Source organism: Hypanus sabinus, chromosome 18, assembly GCF_030144855.1.
Source record: "Hypanus sabinus isolate sHypSab1 chromosome 18, sHypSab1.hap1, whole genome shotgun sequence".
NCBI lineage: Eukaryota > Metazoa > Chordata > Chondrichthyes > Myliobatiformes > Dasyatidae > Hypanus > Hypanus sabinus.
In genome coordinates, this window is record NC_082723.1 from 40,142,127 (window position 1) to 40,168,552 (window position 26,426).

Genomic DNA, 26,426 nt, shown 5'->3' on the forward strand with positions numbered 1-26,426 from the left:
GATTGCTTTGTAAAACAAATTTACAGCTATTTTGATCTTTGGCTAATGTCTTTAAACCACTGCCCTCTGGTTATTATTAGCTGCATTGGATTTTAGTGGCTGTTAAAACCACTGGTCTTCAACGATGTGGCTTTTCTTAATCTCTTTAGATATAATATCTTGGCTATTGTTGTCTCAGTGTAACCTTCCACCAAAACGTGAATGCCATGCATCAATCCTGCTATCTTCACCCTTTCCCAAATCCCATCCCCTCTCCCCCATCTAACACTCATCCTGGTTCCACTTAGACAGAGGAGCAGAACCAGGCCATTCAAACCATCAAGTCTGCTCTGCCATTCCATCATGGCCGACTTGTTATTCCTCTGAACCCCATTCTCTTGCCTTCTCTCCATAACCTTTGATGCCCTGACTAATCAAAAACCTATCAACCTCTGATTTAAATATACCCCATGACGTGGTCTCCACAACTGTCTGTGACAATGAATCCCACAGATTCACCAGCCTCTGGCTAAAGAAATTCCTCTCCATCTCTGTTATAAAGGGATGTCCTTTATTCCGAGCCTGTGCCCTCTGGCCCTAGACTCAGCCTCTATAGGAAACATCCTCTTTGCTCTATCTAGGCCTTTCATTATTCGATAGATTTCAATGTGAGCCCCCACCCCCCGTTCTTCTGAACTCCAACGAGTACAGGCCCAGGGCCATCAAAAACTATGCATATATCACCCCTTTCATTCCTGGATCATCCTTGTGCATCTCCTCTGGACCCTCCCCAATGCCAGCACATTCTTCTTTAGATAAGGGGCCCAGAACTGCTCAAAATACTCCAAATGCGACCTGACCACAGCTTCCCTCTGATCTCCAAGCTCACTTGCCCTGCCCTCACCCCTCCCTTCAGCACACTTTCTGTATTCAGCATTCCCCCCTGCAGGCACCCCCAGAAACCCATTGTGATCCACTCCCCCCCCCCCCCCCACACACACAGTGGGATTCCACGCTGGGTCATGGGTCCAGTTGAAAAGTCGAGGCACAGAGTCCTTCATGCCGTCAGACTGTGAGTGTCAGGAAAAAAGCCAAGCTTAAACAAAACTCGTTTACCAACCACTAATCCAGGATCCTTGGCTGTTTCCAGATTCCTTCCAGCACTCGTGAGACTGAACATGGGGAAGAAAACGCATGCGGGAAGTGTGGGAAGGGGAATGGATGCTAGTGTGGCAAGCGTGAGAGGATATGGCAGGCATCTGGACCAGAACCCGTTACACTACCCCGCTTTTGTCTTTGCTTAGAGCAGAAGTTACCCTGGAGGCCTGTGTTTGAAGGGACCAAAATAATTGGGCTCCCAATGACCTTGGACCTTGATCCTTGACCGATGTCATTGGCAGGAATAGGGAGGATAAACTGGGCTCAACTTTCTATTCCATCAGTAAGGACCATCAGGGAGAAGGTACAGGAACCTGAACGTGCACACTTAGTGTTTCAGGAAGAACTTCTTCCCCTGCTGTCGGATTTCTGATTGGTCCTTGAGCCCATGTACACAACCTCACTATTTCCCTTTTGCATTATTTATTTTATGTCTTGCACTGTCGCTACAAACGCCGATGCTAATAAACCTAATTCTGGAAGTTGCTTCACATTTCAACTTTTAGCTGTCATAACTTTTAAGAGCTGATTTTGCTTTTTAACCTGCTGTATCTCTTAACTAACTGCTACTTTGGGAGTTGATCTCACAGGAATCACTCAGCTTGGGAACAGTTCCACCTGAATGGGTTGTTGTGTGTGGTCGCATGACCCTCCTCCCCACTTCCTGCCCCTCATCCCCTCTACAATCGTTCCACTCTTCTCTTCCTCATGCCTTTACATTTAGCAAATACATCTACATTCCTCAACTCTGTGGTAGCAACTTCCACGTTCTCATCACTCACTGGCTGAAGAATTTCCTCTGTATGGGAAGAAATCTTATGTATGAGTCAAAATGACTGGTTTCGTCTTATACATATGAGGAAACACCTTCACCTCGACTCCCATCAAGCTTTTTGGCCATTTTAAAAGCCCTGGTCTAGGACCTTTTTACACCTCTCACCAATATTTCATTGTACTTTCTGGTTGGATGGTGCCCCCTGTTACCCCTGAGGAGTATTGTGGCAATGCTGGGCCTTCGAGGAGCCTCTCCAAATAACCCCAATCCTGACCACACAGCTTCCCTTTTCCAATTATTTTCAAATCCTTTGAAAAGTTACTTCCAAATCCACATACTTTGCCTGTCAGATAACACATCCTCCAGGTGTTTACAGCCAGCTGAGCTAAAAGTTTTAATTTGTCACAGGTTCCTCTACCTTTAACTTTTGCCCCCTGGTTTGTGGCCAGAGTTTCTCTTTAATGCACCAAAGCTCCATTTGGTTGTGTTAAATCTTCACAGCCTGCTCTGTTCTGAGGGCATTACCCCTTCTCCTCTGGTGTCTCCATATACATGAAGCTATATAACTAAATCTCCACCGCAGGTATTCAAGATCTCGGCAGCCTCTCAAAAACGGAGCTCCTCGAACTGAACTAAGGGCATCAGTCAGAGATACTGAATCTAATTAAAACAGCTTGGTTGTGGTGTTTGAGGCCAGCCAGTCAGAACAAGGGCCTCTATAAGCTTCAGAGTCCCTTTGTAATCACGACTGTTGACACCAAGTGGGAAAACAACTTCAGTTCTCGGTGAAACAGGTCCTTTGCTAACTCAAAGGGGAACTACGTGGAGTTCTTGCTCCACCTCACAACTTGAAGGAGGTTCTAGTGTGCTCTCTCAAGGAGTGGGAGTGGCCCTGGAGGTCTTCCACACCTGCCCCACCACCCCTGGCCAATGTACTGACAGCTGTCCATAGCCCGCAATGCAACTGGCAAAGCAGCAGAATTGTGGCTGACGTTTCTAAGGCTCACTGCCAAAGCTCAGAGGTAAGTGGGGGGTAGTGGGCAAAGAGAAATCTGCAGCAAGGTAAACATTCCTTCATAGCACAGTAAGATGAGGGAAGAGAGAGGAAGAGGCTGGGGGAAGTGCAGAGGATAATCAGGGCTGCTGACAAGGAGCTGCTCAGACTGTGTACGAAATGGTGATCAAACTTCATCCCCTTTCAGGACCATTGACAAACAGACAATGTACAAAGGCATTGGAAAGGATTAAGCTTTCAGCTCCATCACACTTGTTAGGGTAGAGGTTTTCAAAACACTGACCCTCATCATGGGTCAGGTCATGCATCAACTGACCCTTGCTAGTACATAGCTCCAACACACACTGACCCTCACTGGGGGACGGGTCCAACACACACACACTGACCCTCACTGGGGGACGGGTCCCACACACACACACTGACCCCCACTGGGGGACGGGTCCCACACACACTGACCCTCACTGGGGGACGGGTCCCCCACACACTGACCCCCACTGGGGGACGGGTCCCACACACACTGACCCCCACTGGGGGACGGGTCCCACACACACTGACCCCCACTGGGGGATGGGTCCCACACACACTGACCCTCACTGGGGGACGTGTCCCACACACACTGACCTTCACTGGGGGAGGGGTCCCCCACACACTGACCCTCACTGGGGGAGGGATCCCCCACACACTGACCCTCACTGGGGGACGTGTCCCACACACACTGACCCTCACTGGGGGACGGGTCCCCCACACACCGACCCTCACTGGGGGACTGGTCCCACACACACCGACCGACCTTCACTGGGGGAGGGGTCCCCCACACACTGACCCTCACTAGGGGACGTGTCCCACACACACTGACCCTCACTGGGGGATGGGCCCCACACAGTGACCCTCACTGGGGGACAGGTCCCCCACACACTGACCCTCACTGGAATACAGACAGTAACTGGGTTTTGGATAGAAGTGACCAAGCTGTGCTTGTCTGAGTAACTGTGTAAGAGTGAGTGAGGTGTGTAAAGCCAGCGTGACAGTGCCGAACAGTCGGATAGGAAAGATCCATTCTGAGCCAGCCAGGAGAAGGGGGAACACAGTGCAGTCTAACCACTTACCAGGGCACCTCGCTTGTACTGACTATACCATGCACCCGGCTGCTCTTTCGGCCAGCGAGCCATTTTGCTCTGTAAAATATGAGACTGGTTACAGAGTAGAAAGGAAGTAATGCCCGCTTACCAGTTTACCACGCTTGAATTCACTGAACCAGGAGCCTGGTATTTCCTTGGGCCAAGAAGTGACTCTTGCCTGACGTGAGATGAGATGGCAAAGGAAGAAAAGGAAAATATGTTAATGTGAGAGCTAACAGCCTGAGAAATCTTGGTGAACTCGCCAGAGATCTTAAACAATGGCACAGTTTGGGCACCGACCCTTTTGTTTCTACCCAAAGTACGACCTCACAGCTGCTGCCTGTCACGAGGGAACTTGAACACTGAGGAATGGGGCCTCTCGGCGCTAACCCCTACCAGGAATAGGTTCTAGGGGCATCCACTGTCACAGGGTTTTGTGACCCCAGCGGTCACTGGGAAGAAAGGCAGGCAGACCTAGACACAAGGATAGGTTCGGGCAGCAGGCACGGATACTGAGACCCGCTGAGGACTTTGAGCAGCCCCTGCTTTCGTATCAGATTTATGGAGACTACAGTTCTTTCAATGACTCCCCGTGGAGTCTGGGGTTCCTGTACTTCGTCAGCTACAGGCCCCAAACTGATTCCGTAAGGGAGGGAGAGTCTTTGTAGAGCGACAAGATGGGAACAGGCCCTTTAGCCCATCAAGTACGTGTGAATTATCTACTACTATTTTGATCAATCTCGTTTTGTTTTCTCTCAGTCCCATCAGCTTGCTCCACATTGTACCACTCATCTCCACCCCAGGGGCAACTTACAGCAGCCAATTAAAATTCACATCTTTGGGATGTGGGAGAATCCCATCCAGTGACAGGCAGAAACTGCACACACACCCATCAAATGGCATCAAGCCACGATGGCTCATCAGCTGAGCCCTCCTTAGCCGATACCCACTCAGCGCTTCCAGTTGGGATGTGTGGGGAGTGATCACGATTCTCACTGTCCTGCTCGATTGCCCCACCATTGCCCCAACTGGGGGTGCATGACCGAGTCAGACCTGTCAGCACCATGCACCAGTCGATGTTAGGGTGCAGAAGGAGGAAGGATCTGCCCAAACTGACTGCCTGCTCCTCTTCTGGGGTTACACCCATGGAGATGGTACATGTGGTCTGGAATGACTCAATGGGGATTTCTGGGAAATGGTGGGCCATCAGGGGCTCAAATGCATTGAAAATAATAATAACAGTATTTTAATTCAACACTGTAAATAGTTACGGTGCCCTGATTACTGTATAGTGATTGGTTAATGATCAAACTTTTGTTAAAAGAAAGGGGGAAAGATTTGGTCCATTCATGGTACAGTACTGTGGGTGGAGCTGTCAGTTAAAGCCTATTTTACCCCAAATGAACGTTTACAGTTCTCCCCAGTGTCAGTCCACCAGATGCTCGATCATCCATGAATGCTGGCTCAACAGGGTTCTCACTGATGGAGTGTTAAACATTCTGGACACCTTCTCTCGTTCCTCTTCCCTCAACAACACTCGGTGACCTTCCCCGTGTAGGTTTGACCTCTCGCTGCCTTGGAGGAGGTTCAGAACTCTTTGGACACAAGCCCCTCCCCCAATTCATCCTCATTTACAAGGGAAAGAATGGGGGCTCTTGTGTGAGGCTCATGATAAAGGTTACTGGATTTAAATGGGCTTGTGGGGCTAAGCTCAGTCACATTCAGGTCCAGGCAACACAGAACTTCGTGCATAGCCAGACTCCACAGTCTGATGTGTGGATGAGCACGTATTCTTGTCAATTTATCTGAGCGATGAATATAACCTCAGAAGCCAGATGAACCCCAAAACAGAAAATTCTGGAAAACAGGCGGCAGCCATGGTACCATGAAGTGGGAATGTACTCTTTGTCTGCAGGTGCCATTCCAAGGCTGTGGGGTGGGGGGAAGTGGGGTATCCCTTCATTACATATAAACTGGGGTTGCTTTTACAGCGCATTGTTCCTGACTGTAGCTGTCCTTTTTCAACAGCGCAACATATTATTCTGTCTGTGATTACTGCCTGGTGATTGTGGCTGTGACTCTGATCAAAGATGTTGTTTGGTTTTCTGTCTGTGGGCTTTGTTCTTTGATTATAAATGTTACTATGTCTGTAGGTAGTGTGCAGTGTCCAGTGACAATAGATGTTTTTGAATGTCATGGTTGCTATGTAACTATGGGAGTTATTTTATTCCGTAAATGTCAATCAGTGAATGTAGCCATTGTCAAATTTCTCAAAGGTTACGCTCTGTAGTTGCATGACTGCAGGTATTAATCTATCGATCTGTAGGTGTAGAATAATCTACACAAGAGCAACACCCTTAGTCACAGAAATAACACCAAACAGAAAGAAGAGATTCTGCAGACGCTGGAAATCTTGAGCAACACACACAAAGTCTAGAGGCGCTCAGCAGGTCAATCAGCATCTACAGAGGGAAATAAACAGTTGATGTTTCGGGCTGAGGCCCTTCCTCAGAGCTGCTGAGCTCCCCCAGCATATCAAGTGTGCTACCCACTGTCAATGGAGAATGGACAAAATCAGGAGAGCAACTACAAGTCCAAAGTAATATTCAAAAAAAGCTCAGCTACAGTCAAAACATAATAACTGCAGCAACAGGACATTTATAATGACATTGAGAGGATGACCTACAGTAACAGAATATAGCAAAACTGAGGACCGGCCTTTTAGAACAGAGGTAAGGAGGATTTTTTTTTTTTAGCCAGAGCATCCTGAATCTGTGGACTACGGAGGAGGCCAATTTTGTGGGTATACTTAAAGCAGAAGTTGATCGTTTCCTGATCAGTCAGGGCAACAAAGGATATGGCAAGAAGGCAGATGTATGGGGTTGAGTGGGAACTGGGATCAGCCATGACGGAATGGTGCAGCAGACTTGATGGGCTGAATGGCCTAATGCTGCTCCTATGTCTTATAGCCCTTTGTATGTTGGCAACAGAAATATACCCATCCCTTTCAATGTGATAGTTTCAGTGTAAATGTTATAATTGTGAGTCATCGACTGTTTATTCATTTTCATTTATGTTGCCTGACCTGCTGAGTTCCTCCAGCATTTTGTGTCTGTTGCTTTGATTATGGATATCGAACATGAAGCCCAGGTGTTGTTCTGTGCTATTTTTCTGGTGATATATTCCTTTTCTGTGATATTAGGTGTTCTGTGCCTGGAGTATTCCTGTGTGTCAGTGGTGTTGTTCTTTAAATGAGGATATTGTTTTGAGATTAACAGTGTTACTAAACAGACCTGCATGGGGAGCTTTCCCGAGGCTTTTATTGAAAGGCAAATGATCGATGGACCTCCTTGTCCATATTGTGTTCCCCGGAGAAATTCTTAACTCAGAAAATTTCCTGAGCTCAATATTTGAATGGACCATCCAAAAGTAAAAATTGCTTTATAGATTATATAATCATCAAGAAGCTGCCTGAAATTTTTTTCCACTGACTCGAACAGGATTGAAAATTTGGGCAGTCCTGATACACATGAAAGAACAGGTCCAGTAGAGACATGTTCAAGTAGCCAATCAAAATCTATCCTATGTATCACTTGGTTTTAATTCTGTTAATGGTGCGTCAATATGGATTAAATGCATCTCAGTCACAGTCATGTCCTTTGTAAGTTGGCAAGAGATTTAACAAAGACTTACTCCTTCTGATTTCCTGTCCGGGAAGATGCACGTTTCACCTCCGGATGTGAAGTTACAGAAGACCTTGAATGAGTCCCTGGAGCAGCCTTGGTTTGGATCAATCCAATATTCACCTGCCAGGAAAACAAGGATGAAAGACGCAGGCTGGTAAAAACACACCACTCTGGAGTCAGTGCAATGATAAAGGGAAGTATCCTCAGCAATGGTTGGCCTCTTTTTCTTTGTTGCCATTTAATGCTCTTTGAACTCACTCGACCAATGTTCTGCTGAACCCCAGTATGTAAGATGTGTTGAAGTTCACATTTTTAATGACAAGTCGAACCATACTGTCTAACAGACTATTAAACCTGCTCCAAACATCCAGTGACCTTTTGAGCCCCATTGTGATCAGTGAATTGTTGACTCCCTCCCTATGCCTACTGACTGCTTGACGTCAACCTTTTCTTAGGCCCTTCACCATTCTTCCCAGCGCAAGCTGCCCATTGTTGACAACGCTCTGGTTAGAGCTCCCTGAGGGCTCCGAGGCCACAATGCCTACTCCATTAGTCACTGCCCTATGTAGTCTGGCACTTTCTGGTGTCCTTCTCACCATTTTTTCTAATTTTTCTACCAAATGACCCCTCAGTTCCCTTGATTTTCCCCTCTTCTTAGGACTAGGTGATATGAACTCCGATGTTGCTGTCACCCGATCGTACATTCTGTCACATCTTCTCATGTCCCTACCACTGTGATCCTTCATCAAGCTTTCCTTAGCAAGCAGAGTGCCAGCATAACCATATCCTTGCCTTCCCTTGGTGGCGACAATGAGCAATTCTTCCCAAGGTCACTCCTCCTGTTCTGACTCACTTATTCAGATGTGAATCTGTGATACAACCATACTTTCCACCCTCCCTGCTGATGTCTAATCTGCTCTCACACATGGCAATCAAATGGTTGGGTTAGGCAGCCATTCTCACACCAGTAACTCCATTAACCCTGTTTAACAGTGGATGGGTGCAGAGGTCACCAACAGCTGTACTTTATGAACTAGACATATAACCTGTTGGTGGCATCTAGGGATGGACCATCATTCCCATGGGAACTGATACAATCCAAAGTCAATTATATGATACAATGTATCATCAGGACACTGAATATGGAATTGCTCATTCCACTCCTCAAGTTCTTTTAGCCTTAACAATGGCTCAAGGTTCATATCTATCTCAACTCCATCCACCCATAACATTCGTACATGAAAATATGAATCATTCTCAGTTAAAGTTTCCATTTGACGTTGGGCTCCAATAGATTTTTGAGGAGGAGGGCTCTATATTACCAAGACTCTTTTAAAAACTGCCTCCTACCATCACCCCCGAAATACCTGGCTCAAACCGTAAAATCAAGGACTCCTTTTTCTTGGGGAATGAGTTGTCACTATTGACCCTGACCCTGTTGTACTTTTTAAACACCTCAAATAGGTCCCCTCAAAAATTTTGGATATACAGGTATTAGGGAATCGCCATCAAGGCAAACTATTGTCATTGCAGATTGCTTCCAATTTAAAGTGGATGCCTTGGTTTCCCACACTCGTGCCTACCATCGGGGAAGTCAGGGTGGCAGAGGTATAAATCCTTGCAGGTCCGTGCAGGATTGGTCTGAGTGCCCATGGGGTGTTTCATCTGTTCTATCTCCAGTTTCAGTGAATTCAGGGAGCCAAAGATCTCTTCCATGCCGTCAGCGTAATCCAGGTAATTCTCCGGACTCCCCTCTTCTAGGATCTGGCTTGCGTCAATGGAACGCCTGGCTCTCTTCGAAGAATGGTACGGGAGGGCCTGAATGACTTCGCCCGTGGGACCCTTCAGGTGAAACACAATTGTTTATGTTTAGCAAACAGAATGGGAGTTGGTCTGGAAATACTTTGTGAGTCATGAGCCACATTTGGTAACTGAGGAACATTTGCAGAAGTTGTTCATTATTGCAGATGTAGAGACACAGATGAGAAGTTGAGGTTCACATCAGAGGAAGCACTAAAGACCATTATAACTGACCCACAGAGGGAGTAAAGAGGGAGTGACCCTCATTGTAAATTGGCGGGGGAGTGACCCAGGTTGTACAGAAAGGGCAAGATGTCTATACTGTAGGAAAGGGACAAACAGTGACTGTACAGAGGTTAGGGTGACCTGTATCTTGTAGAGGAAGAGGTTCACTTCCCTACATGGGGGTCACTGGGACACATATTAAAGATTAAAGATTGGCTTTATTTTGTCACATGTACATAGAAACATCGAAAATAACAGTGAAATGCATTGCTTTGCTTCAGTGACTGGGCGGCCCACAAGTGTCGCAAAGCTTCCAGCGCAAACACAGCACTCCCACAACTTACTAACCCATATGTTTTTGGAATATTGGAAGAAACCAGAGTGCCTGGAGGAAATCCATGTTGTCGTGGGGAGAATGTTAAAACTCTTTAGAGACAGCGGCAGGAACTGAACCCCAATCTTACAGCTGGGGCTGGAAAGTGTTATTCAAACCACTATGCGACCATGTCACAGAAAATACAGGAAAGCTCCAACTCACAGTGTGCAGAGGAGCTTTACACAGTACAGGTCCTCACACTGTACTGCCAATATCCCTCATTCCACAGAGAGGGAGAGAGATAGTTAACTCACTGGGTACAGAGATAGTGTGCACTGAGAAGGCACTACAAATCAGTTCAGAGAACAAGCCCAGGCACACAGGAGGACAGTGACACCCAGAGGGGTCGCTGCATCTCAGTCTGTCGAGGGGATGATGTGAGTTAAACTGGATAGGAGTTACTGAATCAGAAACAATGCAGATGGACCACTGTAACTGCCTGAGCCAGGGGCTCAGAACGTTAGACTGTAGAAGGCAGGTCTGTAACTGGAGGACACTGTAATTTATGGAGCTGGGCAGTCGCACTCATCACGGGCACTGTGACTCTCTGCACTGAGGGGCCTCTGTAACCTTCAATGTGCCGTGGGGCTGCTCTAGCCCACAACATATAGAGAGGGGCCCTAACCCACTGCAGTAACCTATCCTCATGGACAGTGTGTCTGACAAGGCCCATCCTGAGCAAATGGGTAAGGGAAGGCACTGCCATCCAGGCACACACGAGGCAAACATCAATTGCTGCTGGAAGATCAACTAGATGGAAGACCCACTTCACCTTGTCCAGAATTTATTGCCTTTCCAGTGTAAGAAGATGTCCTCCAGGGACTGCTGTGCTCAGACAGCATGCAGAAAAGAACCTTTTTAATTCACATTATGTGCAACAGAAATTTTAAACTGAATGTAAAGGTGGTATAAATTATTAATTTGATATGAACAGTGCTCTCTAATCCACATTGAACAACAGACACACACACACACACACACACCCCTCCCCCCGCCGGAGAGCCTTAGCAGCTAGGCAGCATCTATGGAGGGGAATAAAGAGTGAATGTTTTGGGCTGAGACCCTTCATCAGGACTGGAAAGCAAGGGGCAGAAGCCAGAACAGGAAGGTAGAGGGAGGGAAGGAGTACAAGCTGGCAGGTGTGGGGGAAGGTGGTTGGGGGGGGGGGTTGAAATAAGAAGCTAGATAAAGGGCTGGAAAGGAAGGAATCTAATAGTAGTGGACTTTGGAAGAAAAGGAAAGAGAAAGGGAACCAGGCGGAGGTGAGGACAAGAGAAGGACTAAGCAGAATGAGGAATGGGTAAAGAGAGAAGGGAGAGGGAGGAAGAGTTACAGGAAGCTGGAGATATCGACGCTGGTGCCATCAGGGTGGAGGCTACCCAGATGGAACGAGAGGAGTTGCTCCTTCAACCTGAGTTTGGCACCATCGTAGCAGAAGAGGACGCCTTGGGCAGACACGTCAGCATGGCAATGGGAAGTTGATTTGAAATAGGCGGCCACTGGGAGATCCTGCCTTTTGCAGTGGACGGAGCAATTCACTCAACAAAGGTATCAGGATTTTATAAATTCCTGAGAATAAATTGCCTACTTACAGGAGGACCTGGAGGTCCTGGTGTTCCTGTTTCACCTTTGGGACCAGTGAGACCCTGTAGGGAATGAAATAGGACCCATTATTTCCATTTATGGTGGCAGCTAATTTTGAGCTGAACGGTATTTCAGAGCGAGGGAGAAAACACAGGTGTAGAATTAAGCAAGATGTCTCGCAAACAGCCAGCTCCCATGCACTCTATCTGTGGTCGTAGGTGTGCTCAGTTCCAGAACTTCATGACACACTGTACAAAATCCTTATTCGAGTTGAGTTCAATGTCAAATACACAGGTACTGTCGGTGTATGCACAAGCCAAGGAAAAACTTCACAGGCATGTAGCATCAGATAAGCAGCATTCACAAGAAGAGCATAAAAGTAAATTATACACTATATTGCCACCCTTTCCCCTTGCACACTCTACAGTTTATATCTTTGTCTGTAATCTGTCCTCGTAATTGAGCCCTTGGGCTGCTCTAACGCTCCAGTGAATCTGCATGGTGGCTTCACTCCTGTTGGGTACTGGTAGCAGTGTCTCTTGTCTGCACCACACTTCAGAGAGAACGTCTCTGCAATGAAGTAGTTTTGGAGAATGAGCGTGAAAAAGGCAGATTAAGGCGGTGAACGTTTTCCTTCCTGCCTTCCCGCTGAGCCTAGAATCTCCTGCACAATCTTCCACCTCCGGAACATTCCAACTTCGACTGGAAGCAGTTTTTATCTGTGAGCACAGATGTCAGTGATTTGAATGTATGTGCTGGGTGGAGATCAGACGTTAGATCGGGGCAGGAATGTGGAAGGGTTAATGAGTACAGGGGGAGTGGACTGCTGCTCAGGTGGAGATTCTGGGCCCAGTCCCATGATTACCCAGCGAGCAGGATGAGGGCTAATGTTTTCATCTGCAGCAAATATCCCCCGTGAACTCTCACCCAAGTTCCATCTATCTCAGTCTGTCTGTATTATAACTCACCATGACCCAATGTGGTGACAGACTGCTCCACAGTCCACTCCTGATTTAAGGAAGTCTAATCTGTCTCCCTCCCATTGGACACGTAGTCCACATGGGGAGGAATTGGTATTATTATCGTGCAAAGATTCAGTACTCAGAGGAAACTCCACTTTGTGTTATTTAAGCTTACAAACATTTCTTAGGAAGTGACAGTGTGGAATTTGGTACCACCAACAAGTTACCCTTTAGCTCCTTAACTGAAAAGTATGATAGCAAAATGTCCCATGCTATGATTCTCCATTCCTTGCCCTCCCTTACAGGGCTCATTCAGCAGGACTGCTCCTTCAGTGAGCCAGTACAACTATGAAGGGCCGAATGCTTTCCTTGATTTTCTTTTTACAGGTTTCAAGATCCCATCAGTGAGTTAGCAGCATCCAGAATGTCCCAAGTGAAAAGATTCTTGAAACTAGTTCCATAAATCATTTTAAACGAGGATGGGATTTCAGACAAAAATTGGGCAGGTCTCTGGTGAGCCCCAATCAGTAGACCAAGGCCTTCTGTGATTACATGAATTTGAGAGGGGAGGATTGTTTGGAAGAGATATGAGCACAGACTTCTTGCAATTGACAGGGAATGAGGATACCACTAAAACTGTAAGCGATGATACAAAGACATCTTTGGTCAACTCTATGAGGATAAACTGTTATTCTCTTCTCCCTCGTACACTTGTCCAGCTTCCTCAAGTGCACCTTTCAAATGTGTGTCAAGCACTTCTTGTGGGAGCAAGGTCCCCTTTCTCAACACACTTTTGGCAACGAAGTTTTCTCTGAGTTAAAGCTGATTTCTGGTTAACAAGCAACAGAGGAATAGTGAACCAACTCATCAACTCTACAAATACTGACTAGAACTGTACTTACAGTTGAACCTTTGGACCCTTTAGGACCAGGAGGACCCTGTTAAAAGAAAGCAAGCCTCAGTTTTCATTGGTCAGTGGCTTTCTAACAGAGTGTAACGTCAGGAACTAAATTCAACAAATTGTGACTCAAGGGGAAACAGACTATTAGATAATTTCACACAACCTATCAGTGTAGTGGAAATTTACTTCCATTGGACATATTGTAGTAAAGGGTGGGGCATTTCCTTTGTTAATAATTCAACCAGGTTGTATTTTTGTTAGAAAAAATACAACAATTACAATACAACAATACAAAATACAACAAAACAATTGGGTTTATTTCCTTCATATGATAGGCTACTGTGTACTAGTCATTGGGCAACGTTCTTCAATGAAGTTTTGATGCAACTGGACATTTGTCCATCATTAACCACTGTGCAAGACATTAAGTGCAGCTCACTCTCCCTCTCGTGTTGCAGGAACACTGTGTAAAGACTCGTGAGAAGCTGAGTTCAACGTGCCAACTAAGAATTTAATTCCCTGAATCACCCAGCACCTAGGGCATGCCCTCTTCTCATTGCCACCATCAGCAAGGAGGTACAAGAGCCTGAAGACACACACTGAATGATTCAGGAACAGCTTAGAGCCCTCTGCCATCAGATATCTGAATGGACGAACCCATGAACACTACCACACTATGTTTTACATTTATATATATACACACACACTGTAATTTTTTCTCTGTTATTATGTATTGAAATGCTCAGCTACCCCAAAGACAACAAATTTCATGACACATGCTGGTGATATGAAAAATCTGATTCTGATCTGAAACAAACCAACAGCTGTTCTTGTGGAAGTAAATGGCCTGTTACTCTCCTTCACAATCTTCACCTGAACAAGAAGAGCAGAAACTGCCAACTAAATTTCAGAAATTATCTTATCCCTGCTACAAGCTTTGTTTCCCAGCTCCGATTCCATCCAGCTCCTCGGCAGCTGCCTGAGGTGGAACACAACTGCATAATACTGTGCTGTACTTGACTCTAAGGTGAAATTTAAAGACACGTCAAAGACCCTTCACCAAGACTGCGATCTTCACCTCTGCTGGCCAACTCTTCCCTTGTTTTGTCCTTTCTGTCTCTCAAACCCTCGTCCACACTTTGCTACTTCTACATTGGACTTTTTTCCAGTGCACTTGGGTCAGCCACACCATATTCTAGATCCTCTCTAAACCAGAATGCATCCAAAACTTCCGACCTACTGAGTACCAAGTCTTGTTCTCTCATGCCTTTTGTTCCCGCTGTCTTTGAGCTCTCAGCAAGCAAAATCTCGCTTTTTAAATTAATTTCTGTTATTCTAAATCCTTCAGTGGCCTTGCTATCCTGCCCCACCTCTCTCTCTTCCCCTTTCTCCCTTCTTTTTGTGTCCCTCTTCCTCCCTCTCTCTGTAACCTCCCGTGATTCTTCACAGTTTTGGTCCCTCCCCATCCCTGATTTCAGTTACTTCCTTTGGTGGTCAAGGTTGGGTTGTGCAAGCCTCTAGAGAATCCCATCAGTTGCAAGTTGAGTCCCTTAGGTCATCACTACAGAGAGTGCCAAGAATGGGTTACAACTCGCCTCCACATCCTAATGGGAAGGCTGTGGTGAAATAGACAACGATGCTCCGAAGCTGACACCTCTTGGACTTGTGTTGCTGTAGCGCGCTGGTGGACACTGGTAAAGAGTTCAATTTGACACTCTTATCAGGAACCAGGGCATAGTTCATTAAAGATGCACACCAAAGAGCTTGTAAGATGGCTCCTAATGTTAACTTTCCAGATAATATCTCTCCCAACACACTTATTTTTATTTTTAAAACAGCTAACATTTCCAAGCCTGCAGTAAAGCTTGGTATTGAGGGAAATTAATCATTCAGCTGGTGAGCAGAGATATGTTACATTCAGCAAATACTTTTATCAACATTCTGAATAATTTGTTGGAGTCCTGTTAGATTCCTTTATACTTACAGTTAATCCAGGGGGGCCTGGAGGACCGATAGGCCCAGACTGTCCTTGGACACCCTGAAAGAGATTTATAAACATAATTTGTAAATTACCACAGGGTAGAATAAACCAGTGGTGAGGACCTTCCTTGAATGATCTAGAGGATTGGACTAACAGCCCACAGAATCAAGTCCAATGCCCCTGAGGGGAATTTGAACATTAGCATTTAGTTAAAAAAAATCTACAAATATAGTAAAATTATTGGTGTGCTGTAAAAATGCAATTGGTTTATTTGTGCTCTTGCTATTTTTATATGGTCTAGGGCTAAATTTTCCTTTAATCACAACACCTACCCTGTTTATCAACCATCTCATCTGCTTGAGTCGTAGAAAAATATTACAAAACAGCAGCATGGGAGGAGTTTGTCTCATGGACTCCAATCTGCCACTGATTACTCAGGTGGTAAATGCCTGTAATTTGTACATGCCAAAACCAAATCAGACAAAGTAATGCTCCTGCCATTGTTTACTGGACCCACGGTGAGGATGGTGATGTTCACTGGCTGGATGCACCCAAATCCATTCACTTAAAGCCTCGAGTGAGAGATTTCTTTGATTAGGGAAGCCGTGGTCAGAAAACTCGAGATCACTCAGCACTTACCGAATCTCCTTTTGGACCTACGGATCCCTGAGGGCCTGGCAGACCCCGGTCACCTTTCTCCCCCTGTTCTCCTGGAGGCCCAATCAGTCCGATCAAACCTGGGTGACCCTGGAACACAAACCATACAGTCACTGCATACTTGCACAGACAAACAGCCAGGTTTCAAGCTGCTACATTTACAGTCTCCAAGATAGTCACTTTGTTAGGAAGGAGTTTCTTGCCCATCTTCAGTGGAGTTTGGTGCACAAGTGTTTTGATTTGTAAATTTTCATCCAGACTTTCAATTTACTCCATTATTTCATAATTTCCTCCACTCCTTCTGATTAGTCTCTTCCATATTCTTATTTTTAATCCTGCCACCACTGATGGCACTAAACCTTGCAATTCCACTATCTCTATCTCAAATGCCACTACCCCCACCTCTCTTTTTCCATTACCCACCTTAAAATCAGCTTTCTTGCCAGTTCCTTATATTCTTGGCCAGATAACACTCCTTTAAAGAGCTTTGTGATACTACCTCCGTGCTAAAAGTGCAGTCTAATTAGTACATTGTGGTCACAGAGACCAGAACATTGAGAAAGTCAGCTGGCAGCCATGTTTCCGGAGAGAGGCTAAGCCAGGATCCATAACGCAGTTGTTAATGCTTAGGGGACACCCAGGATGGGGCTTAAACTGGCAGTGAGGACTTCCACTCACATGATAGCATCTATTGTGCAAAACACACACCTAGGAGAAGGCATAGGACCTATAAAACAAGACTCGCTCTGGTAAACAGGATTTACTGTAGATAGCACATACCGAGGTAAAGAGGCCTAGTCCACTGTATCAGAATATACAGTGATGAAGTGTGGTCTTTAATACAGAGAATATTAGTTTCAGCAGAGTTTTGAGTTATAGATGATGATCTTCCGTGCAGAATATTGGTATTAATGTGGGCACTGAAGACTGAACTCAAATAAGGAGGATATTTGATAAGTTCAGTGGTAGGATCCTGTGCATCAGTGAGGGCAGATATTGATAAACGTACCTTTTCGCCCTTTATTCCGGGATCGCCCTTGAGGCCTGGTAGTCCAGGAGGACCCTGGAAAACAGGAGGAAAAGTCAGTGCAGCAACCCAGCCCATTTGCTTTTGGAGAAAGAAAGCTAAAAGTGACAGTTTTGGTTACTAACCATTGGGCCAGGTGGACCTGTTGGCCCAGGAGGACCGGGCATACCTTGCTCGCCCTAAATGTAATCAAAGAAAAGTGTGATAAACAAAACTTCTAAGGTTGTGAAGCAGTAAAAGAACGTGACTGGGGCGAAGGTTGGAGCTTGGACTCTTTACTTACAACAGGACCTGGAATTCCTCGCAAACCTTCAGATCCGGGTTTTCCTGGTGATCCCTGTGGACCCACTGGGCCTGTCTTGCCAGGCGGACCTTCAGCACCAGCATCTCCCTAAGGAGAATAAGAGACGTCGTGAAGGCTCATGGTCATTGAAGAGCAATCTACCTCAATCTCAAAGATAGACCTATTCCGCTAGTCCTCCTCCATCTGCCCTCTCTCCAGAACATTCCCATTTTCCCTGTTTGGACCAATCTACTTCTGCTTTTGGAAGTTGTGGAGGAACCTACTTCCTCTACCCTTCCAGGCCATAACAGGGCTACATAAAAATATTTATCCCCTAGTACAGACCTCTGCTTAAAATAAACTAAAATAGTGAGTAATATATTTAGGATTCTAGTTTAACTGATGAAGATGGAGCTAATTAATGTTAGGCCAGTTTGCAAATCTAAATGACCAGACTTCACCAAAATTGGGTCTGAACCTTTGGGTTTGTTGTCATCCTGAAAAACCAAGGAGCAAGGAAAAATACTCCCGACTGTGTGTGTTTGTGATCAAATGCATTTCCTTCATCCGAGTAGCTGCATTAACTTCACCCCTGTATTCCAGCTCTGTGCTGCTGCAAGACATGTTTGAACGTCCAGAGGGTATCAACACAAGTGAACGAAAGATGGTTCCCACTTTTATGTCATGTGGTAGGAAGGAACTAAACTCCTACCACATCGCTGTTAGTTTTACTAAATTTCCAGTAACTGCACAGAACAGAGGTGAGCTGTTCTTGTGGATCTGGGCTATGGTCAGTCTGTAACTCCACCATCTCCAAGACTGGAAATTGTGGCTTTAAGTCCCAAAGTTCAAACTATATTTAGTATCAAAATACATATAAAATTCACCATATACAACCTTGGGATTTATTTTCTTGTGTGCATACTCAATAAATCCATAATAGAATAATAACCATAATAGAATCAATGAAAGACTGCACCAACTTAGGCATTCAACCAGTGCGCAAAAGACAACAAACTGTACAAATACAAAAAGAAAGAAATTATAATAATAAATAAACAATAAATATAGAGAACATGAGCTGAAGTGTCCTTGACAGTGAGTCCATAGGTTGTGGAAACATATCAATGATGGAGAAGTTAAGTGAAGTCATTCCTTCTGGTTCGAGGGCCTGATGGTTGAGAGGTAACAACTGTTCCTGAACCTGGTGATGTGAGTCCTGAGACTCCTGAACCTTCTTATTGATGGCTGCAGTGAGAAGAGAGCATGACCTGGGTAGTGAGGGTCCCTGACAATGGATGCTGCTTTCTTGTGACAGCACTTCATGTGGAAGTGATCAATGGTGGGGATGACCTTACCTCTGATTGACTGGGTCATATCCACTACTTATTTGCAAACTTCCTCTTCACCAGCACTGGTGCAGCCAGTCACTATACTCTCCACTACACATCTATACAAGTTAGTCAAGTTTTGGACGTCATGCCAAAATTTCGCAAACTCCTAAGGAAGTAAAGATGCTGCCGTGCTTTCTTCGTAATTGCACTTGTGTTCTGGGCCCAGGACAGGTCCTCTGAAATAATAACACTGAGGACTTTAAAGTTGCTGACCCTCTCCACCTCTGAACTCCGATGAGGACTGGCTCAAGGACCTCTGAGTTCCTCCTCCTAGAGTCAATAACCAGCTCCTTGGTCTTGCTGACACTGAGTGAGAGGTTGTTGTTGTGGCACCACTCGGCCAGATTTTCAATCTCCCTCCTATACGCTGGTCCATCACCACCTTTGATTAGGTTACGGCATTCCAGAGCCCGAGCAAACTTATACAGGCTGCCGCCCCATGTCCGCAATTACTCTATATTGACACGGAACTGATGGATGCACCTGGTTCTTTCCAGTGTCCCTGTCAGCATTTGCCAGCATGAAATCAATGGTATGAAAGGCCTCAAACATTCCATCCACTTTAAACTCTAGAGATCCTTCACATGATGGTAATCTAGAGCCACACACACAAAAGGCTGGAAGAACTCAGCCTGTCAAGCAGTGTCTGTGGAGGGGAATAAACAGTTGATGTTTTGGGGAGAGACCCTTCTTCAGGACTGGAAAGGAAGGAGGCAGAAGCCAGAAGAGTGAGGTGGGGAGGGTGGGGAAGGAGTACAACTGGGCTGATGACAGGCGAGACCTGGTGAGGGGGAAAGTGGGTGGGTGGGGGAAGGGGGTGAAAAAAGAAGCTGGGTGGTGATAGGTGGAAGAGGTAAAGGGTTGAAGGAGGAGGAATTTAATAGGACAGGACAGTGGACCATGGACTAAAGGGAAGAAGGAAGAGAACCCGATGTGGGTGATTGACAGGTGAACAAAAGGAGTAACCTAAATGGATAATGAGAGAGGGGGAGGGAGAGAAATTACAAGAAGTTGGAGAAATCAATGTTGATTCCATCAGGTTGGAGGCAATCTAGACAGAATAAGAGATGCCGATCCTCCAGCCTGAGAGTGGCCTTATGGTGACATAGAGCAGGCCATGCACAGATATGTCAAAATGGGAATGGGAAGTTAAATTGAAATGAGCAACCACTGGGAGATTCTGCCTTTTGTGATGGACAAATTGAAGATGCTTCGTGAAATGATCCACCGACCTGCATTGGATGTGCAGGAGACCACACCAGGAGTACCGGATACTGTATTTGACGCTGACGCACTCACGGGTGAAGTGCCGCTTCACCAGTAAGGAGTATTTAGGGCCACGAATGGTGGCGATGGTGTAGCTTAGGAGCATGTGTGCCACTTTTCATGTTTGCAGGAATAAGTGGCAGGAGGGAGATCAGTGGGGACGGATGAATGGCCAAGGGAAAGAGCTAGATCTCCATTCATAACAGCAGCATTCTTTTATTATCAAATCTCTTTTTGGTCTTGTGATCAGAGCTTGTTTAGAGCTCTGCATTGGTCTTGGGTGGAGTCAGTAGCCTGGGAGATCAAGCAATAGCAATTCACCCATGTCCAAGCTGTGATGAAGAGTTTGAGTTTGAGGAAACCAGGGAATGTTCCCTGAAGACAAACAAGTTCAGTGGGAAATGGCAGAGTGTAGAGGGATGATTATTTCCATGGAAAGCAGGTGCAGAAAAGGGAACACAGATGTACAACTCAAAGTTGTTGACTACGAGAAGATTGAAATGGAACGAAGTGGTGGAATTAGCTGGAGATGGCAATAAGGCAGGAACCAGGATACATTAGACAGAACTCCTTATGTTCCACAAACGAAACAGCATGTCTGAGCTCCTGGGTTGTCCTTACCTTGGCTCCCTTCTCTCCTTGCCTTCCTTCAGGGCCTGGAGGACCATGAGGACCCTTCAAAACACCAGAGAGAAACAAATGAAATGCTTGGAGTGTGACACCACCGGTACACATGATTCCTGCTGCATTTGCAGGCCTCTGTACCCAGCTGACACTAAAGGTCTGAATGAAGACTGCCACAGCTTGTTATGGAGATGGCATTCTTTGTTTCAAACTCACCCTCTTTCCTGGAGGACCGGGTGGCCCTACTTCACCGGTTGGACCAGGAGAACCCTAGAAAAAGACAGATGACATTGGAACCCTCAATCAATGTGCATCATACAACTACTTTCAGGGCAGTTTCTGCCCACGTCACATCCAGTACCATGGACACCTGGATTTCTTCATCAACATCTCACCCTAGCCCTTGTATCTCACAGTCCTGTAACACTCTGCCTAGTGTTAACACAAGCAACACATTTCACTGTAGGCTTCCATGTAGCCATGATAAAGGAATTTAAGTCTGAATTTGAACCCAACCCCCTCCCCCCCATTCCATTCCTAGAGACTGGTAACTTCCATCAAGGTGTTACCACCCCAATTACTTGGGCCAGATTTTCACACAAAAGCTTTATGCTGCACTTTTTAAGCGTTCAGGTCCTGTGCAGGACCTGCTGTGAATTGTGTAAATTCACAGCTGTCCATAGAGTTCTAGAGTTCAATACCCATCGCTAAGCTGGCAGTGGGAGAGCAAGTACGGCTCTCCTGACTGATGTCTCACTGGGAGCAGCCATTCTGAATAAACAGATATTGGATGGCAGAAGGCTGTCACTTTAGTTCCCAACCACTGGTTCATGAGGGGACCAAAGGGTGTTCCAGTCCTCCTCCAAATCTAGCTCTTCATTGTCAACCATCTACTGCTGCTTTGTTTTAACTCACAGTTTGTCCAGGTTCTCCATCTTCCCCCTTCTCTCCTGCAGGTCCGTCTTGACCCTGTGAATCAATGTTAAAGGGTTTATGGTGATCTTTGGAAAGTAGTCCAAGATTTATATTATTGTTAATGTTGCCGGGTTTCAAGCTTTAGTTCATTACCAAGTGGGGATTAAACAGAACCAACGTGAGTAAACAGAAATGAACATCTTACCGGAGGTCCAGCTTCACCAGGAGGGCCAGGGTCACCAGGGAAGCCAACTGGTCCCTAAAGGGGGTTGGAAGATGGCACAGAATATTAGCACAATCTCAACCATCATTTACGTTTGTGTTGGGCTGGCTGGCTCAGAACTTAATCCAGGTCAGGAGAGATTGCTTAGTTTTATCTCTCGTGATTAGCCCGTGTGAAGGTGTTATGTTTGTGGTAATGGTAAGGACGGGTAAGGAAAGTGATTGTAAATCTTTGGACACAGGTTGGGCTTGAACTAGGTTTTAATTCATAATACTAACAAACCTACTGGGAAAAGGGTGACCACAATGGGGCTTGAGTGTAAAGTCACTGGGTTGAAGTCATTTGACACTGGAGACCAAAAGAGGGACCACAGAATCCAGTTGGGAAGGAGACGTGGGACAATGGGTGCAGGGAGGAGGGGAGCAACATAATAAGAGGACATCTGCTCTTTACTGCTATCATTAAGCCCTTGAAAGTTGAAATGCTCTGATGAGGAGAGATTCTGAGTTCAAGGCCATCAACTTTCCAGGAAGGAAGCTCACAGCTCAGAAGAAAACACTTATCTCAGAAAAGTCCCAGGGGAAAATTTGTTAAGGTTCCTGACAAAAATAAGAAACTCACAATTAGGAGTATGAAGAAGCGACAGTGAGGTTGATGAATGAAGTGCAGTGGGTGTTTTAATACACTGACCTTCAAAAAGCTTTTAACAACCTTTTTAGACAGACTTAGAGAGAAAATAGAAGTACACAGGTTTAAATGGACTGCAGCAATTTGAGAGAGAAAATGGCAGGGGGTGGGTAGCAAGCAGAGAGGCTAGGATTGGAAGTCTTTTTCTGAAGGAAAGCATGCAGTAGAATCCCCTATGGTACAATATAAGGCTGTTTGATTCCTTATTTTAGATAAATGACTTGGACTTGGGTAGCGGAGGACTTTGTAATACAGAAACAAAAACATTATTTAAAACTCAGCTCCCTAATAGGGCGACTGTAGGCAAATGTATGTGCGCAGGCTGGCTCCACGCCCAGTCAATTAGCCGTACAGAATGGAAGCTAATGAGGTTCTTCCAAGGGAGAAGTGTAAATAGGCAAACAGAAGGAGGATGCACCTTAATGTGGGTAAGTGTTGAATGATGCACTTGGGAGAAACAACAAGGAGAGCTTGAATAAAAACAGGTACAAGAACAAAAGGGTTGGTGTGGATCTTCACTCATCCACAAAAGTGAAGCTGATTGGACAATTAGTGGTCTTTCTGGTGTTTGACAGTGCAAATACAGGCCCTGAATAGAAAAACTTTTGCAATATGTTCTCTCATCCAATACCGGGCCGCTTATTCTAGGAAAGATGTCAAGATCTTGCAGAGGGAGCAGAGGAGATTTACTGGGAAGAAAGCTAGGGTGAAGGATCTGAGTTATATGGTGAGAAAAAAGAAGCAGAGATTGCTTTCCTTACACTACAGATGCTGTTCAAAGTTTTGAAGGATGTTAATAGAGCAACCAGGGAAAGATTTTCCTCTGGCTAGCGTGCTGATAACCTGACAGAGATGACAGATTAGAAATAATTGGCAAAAGAACTGGAGTTCAGGAGAGCTGTTGTGATCTGGAATACACTGCCTGAAACAGAAGGGAAATCTGATTGCACTGGAACTCTCACAAAGTGACTGGATGTGTGTTTGAAGAGGATCATTTGCAGGGCTACGGAGGAAAGGTCGGAACTAAATTAGACATTTCTTTCTAAAAATACAACTGAATGTCTTCCTGTGCCCTGAGACTGGGAATGAGTCCGGAGCCTGGTCAATAATAGGAAAGTTTTGGCCTGTTCCTGCACCACCGAACTTGTATCTGCCCACCTGGACTCCATTTTGTCACCCATAGTTCAGTCTCTCCCCACTTACATCCAGGATACCTCCCATGCCCTCCACCTCTTCAATAACTTCCAGTTCCCTGGTCCCGACTGCTTCATTTTCACTATGGATGTCCAATCCTTATACACTTTCATTCCCCATCAAGAAGGCCTCAAAGCCCTCCGCTACTTTCTTGACAATAGACCTCACCAGTTCCCCAACACCACCACACTCTGGTTGGCGGAACTGGTACTCACACTTAATAACTTCTCTTTTGGCTCTTCCCACTTTGTTCAGACCAAGGGTGTAGCTATGGGCACTTGCATGGGCCCCAGCTAAGCCTGCCTCTTCGTGGGTTATGTGGAACAGTCTATGCTCCAAATCTATACTGGTACTGCTCCCCAACTTTTCCTTTGCTACATTGATGATTACATTGGTGCTGCTTCCTGCACCCATGCTGGGGTCGTCAATTTCATTGACTTTGCCTCTAACTTCCACCCAGCCCTCAAATTCACTTCGTCCATCTCGGACACTTCTCTCCCCTTTCACGATCTCTCGGTCTCCATCTATGGAGACAGACTGTCCATTTACATCTTCTGTAAACCCACTGATTCTCATAACTACCTCAACTATACCTCTTCCTACCCTGTCAAATGCAAAAATGCCATTCCCTATTCCCAGTTCCTCCATCTCCACTGCATCTGCTCCCAGGATGAGGCTTTCCGTTCCAGGACATCTCAAATGTCCTCTTTCTTTAAGAACCGTGGTTTCCCTTCTGCCGTCATCAATGATGCCCTCACCTGCATCTCCTCCATTTTCCGCACTTTGGTCCTCACCCCATCCTCCCGTCATCACAACAGGGACCATGTTCCCCTTGTCCTCACCTACCACCCCACCAGCCTCTGGATCCAGCATATTATCCTCCGCAACTTCCGCCACCTTCAACAGGATCCCACCACTAAGGACATCTTCCCTCTCTACCCCTCTCTGCTTTTCGCAGGGATTGTTCCCTCCACGACTCCCTGGTCCACACGTCCCTCCCCACAGATCTCCCACCTGGCACTTATCCCTGCAAGCGTAATTGTTACACCTGTCCCTACACCTCCTCTCTTACCACCATTCAGGGCCCCAAACAGTCCTTCCAGGTGAGGCAAAACTTCACTTGTGAGTCTGTTGGGGTAATCTATTGCATCCTGTGCTCCCGGTGCAGCCTCCTCTACATCGGTGAGACCCGACACAGATCAGGGGACCACTTCGTCGAGCACCTCCACTCCGTCTGTTACAACAGACAGGATCTCCCGCTTGTCACCCACTTCAACTGCTTCCCATTCCCATTTGGATATGTCCATACACGGCCTCCTCTACTGCCATGATGAGGCCAAACTCAGGTTGGAGGAGCAACACCTCATATACCGTCTGGGTAGCCTCCAGCCCCTTGGCATGAACACTGAATTCTCCAACTTCTGATAATTCACTCCCCTTCCATTCCTCATCCCAGTTTCACTCTGCCTCCTCCTCCAGCGGCCTATCACCTCTCTCATGATTCTGCCTTCTACTACCCATAGTGCTTTCCCCTTACACTCCTTCTTCACCTTTCCTGCCTATCCCCTCCCTGCTTCCTCTCCCCCACCCCTTGATCTTTCCTCTTACTGGTTTTTCACCAGGTACCTACCAGCCTTCTCCTTCCCACCATCCCCCCACCTTCTTTATAGGGCCCCCAATCCCTTCCTATTCAGTCCTGATGAAGGGTCTCGGCCCAAAACGTTGACTGTTCCTTTCCACGGATGCAGCCCGACCTGCTGAGCTCCTCCGGCTTGTCGTACGTGTTGCTCTGACCCTAGCATCTGCAGTGTACTTTGTGTTAATAATAGGGAAGGCCGTGAGTGATGAACAATTAGTCAAGTATTCGAGGAAAGCTCTGGGAGGTGGATACAGGTTTAAAAAGAGAGATACTAAAGAGAAGCAGGAGATGGTGTGAGGTAGGAACGGAGGTGTACAAATACTCACAGGGCTGCCCTTAGGACCGTCATCACCAGGGGGACCTTTCGGACCAGGAGGCCCAGCAGCACCAGATGGTCCAGCTTCACCTTTCTCCCCGCGTTCGCCTTTCGGTCCCTGAGGGTGAGACAGGGAACTCTTCAGCCAAACAGAACTAGACTGTCACACTGTGGGCCTGATTTCTTTTAAGCCCATCTACAAATGACACTTCAGTATGATGCAGTGTGCTGTCAAAGAGCCAGTTCTGATCCAGCACTGTCAGAGAGACACTACCGACTGGGAACCCTGCTGTCAGCAAGGCAGTACGGACTGTGTACTGCACGGTCAGGTGGTCAGTACTGAGAAATCTAGTTACAGAGAACAAGACAGCTGGACTGCAAGCTTGAGATCTTTTAAGTTCACCTAAAGTTGGCACCCGAGTGCGGTACTGAGGGGTCCACTGACAGAGAAGTAACACTGACTCAGCGTTGTATCATCCGAGAGACAGTACCATTCAAGTACCATGCTGGGGAAGATGCTGTCTTTCAGATAAGAAATAAAAATAAGACTTCACCAACCTTCCCAGGTGGATGCAAAGGAACACAGAGCCACTATTCAAAGGGATGGGCTCCCAAATTGCAACAGTGACCACCACTCCGAG

The 26,426-nt window shown here is 46.2% G+C and overlaps 1 protein-coding gene across 3 annotated transcripts in view; it reads right to left on the bottom strand.

Moving 5' to 3' along the window:
- Nucleotides 1–26,426, bottom strand: part of col5a1 (procollagen, type V, alpha 1) — a 352,300-nt gene that overhangs the window by 4,683 nt on the left and 321,191 nt on the right. For 2 of the 3 annotated variants that reach the window (XM_059994251.1, XM_059994250.1), the window contains 15 exons: nucleotides 25,796–25,903; nucleotides 21,932–21,985; nucleotides 21,727–21,780; nucleotides 21,028–21,081; nucleotides 20,809–20,862; nucleotides 17,528–17,635; nucleotides 17,370–17,423; nucleotides 17,227–17,280; nucleotides 16,200–16,307; nucleotides 15,564–15,617; nucleotides 13,581–13,616; nucleotides 11,725–11,778; nucleotides 9,315–9,573; nucleotides 7,739–7,851; nucleotides 4,034–4,102 (listed from right to left, as the gene is read on the bottom strand). In XM_059994251.1, the coding sequence (XP_059850234.1) occupies nucleotides 4,034–4,102; nucleotides 7,739–7,851; nucleotides 9,315–9,573; nucleotides 11,725–11,778; nucleotides 13,581–13,616; nucleotides 15,564–15,617; nucleotides 16,200–16,307; nucleotides 17,227–17,280; nucleotides 17,370–17,423; nucleotides 17,528–17,635; nucleotides 20,809–20,862; nucleotides 21,028–21,081; nucleotides 21,727–21,780; nucleotides 21,932–21,985; nucleotides 25,796–25,903 (1,233 nt within the window). Of the gene's footprint in view, nucleotides 1–4,033; nucleotides 4,103–4,154; nucleotides 4,224–7,738; nucleotides 7,852–9,314; nucleotides 9,574–11,724; nucleotides 11,779–13,580; nucleotides 13,617–15,563; nucleotides 15,618–16,199; nucleotides 16,308–17,226; nucleotides 17,281–17,369; nucleotides 17,424–17,527; nucleotides 17,636–20,808; nucleotides 20,863–21,027; nucleotides 21,082–21,726; nucleotides 21,781–21,931; nucleotides 21,986–25,795; nucleotides 25,904–26,426 lie in introns of all 3 variants that reach the window. The other variant, XM_059994249.1, reaches the window with a different exon arrangement.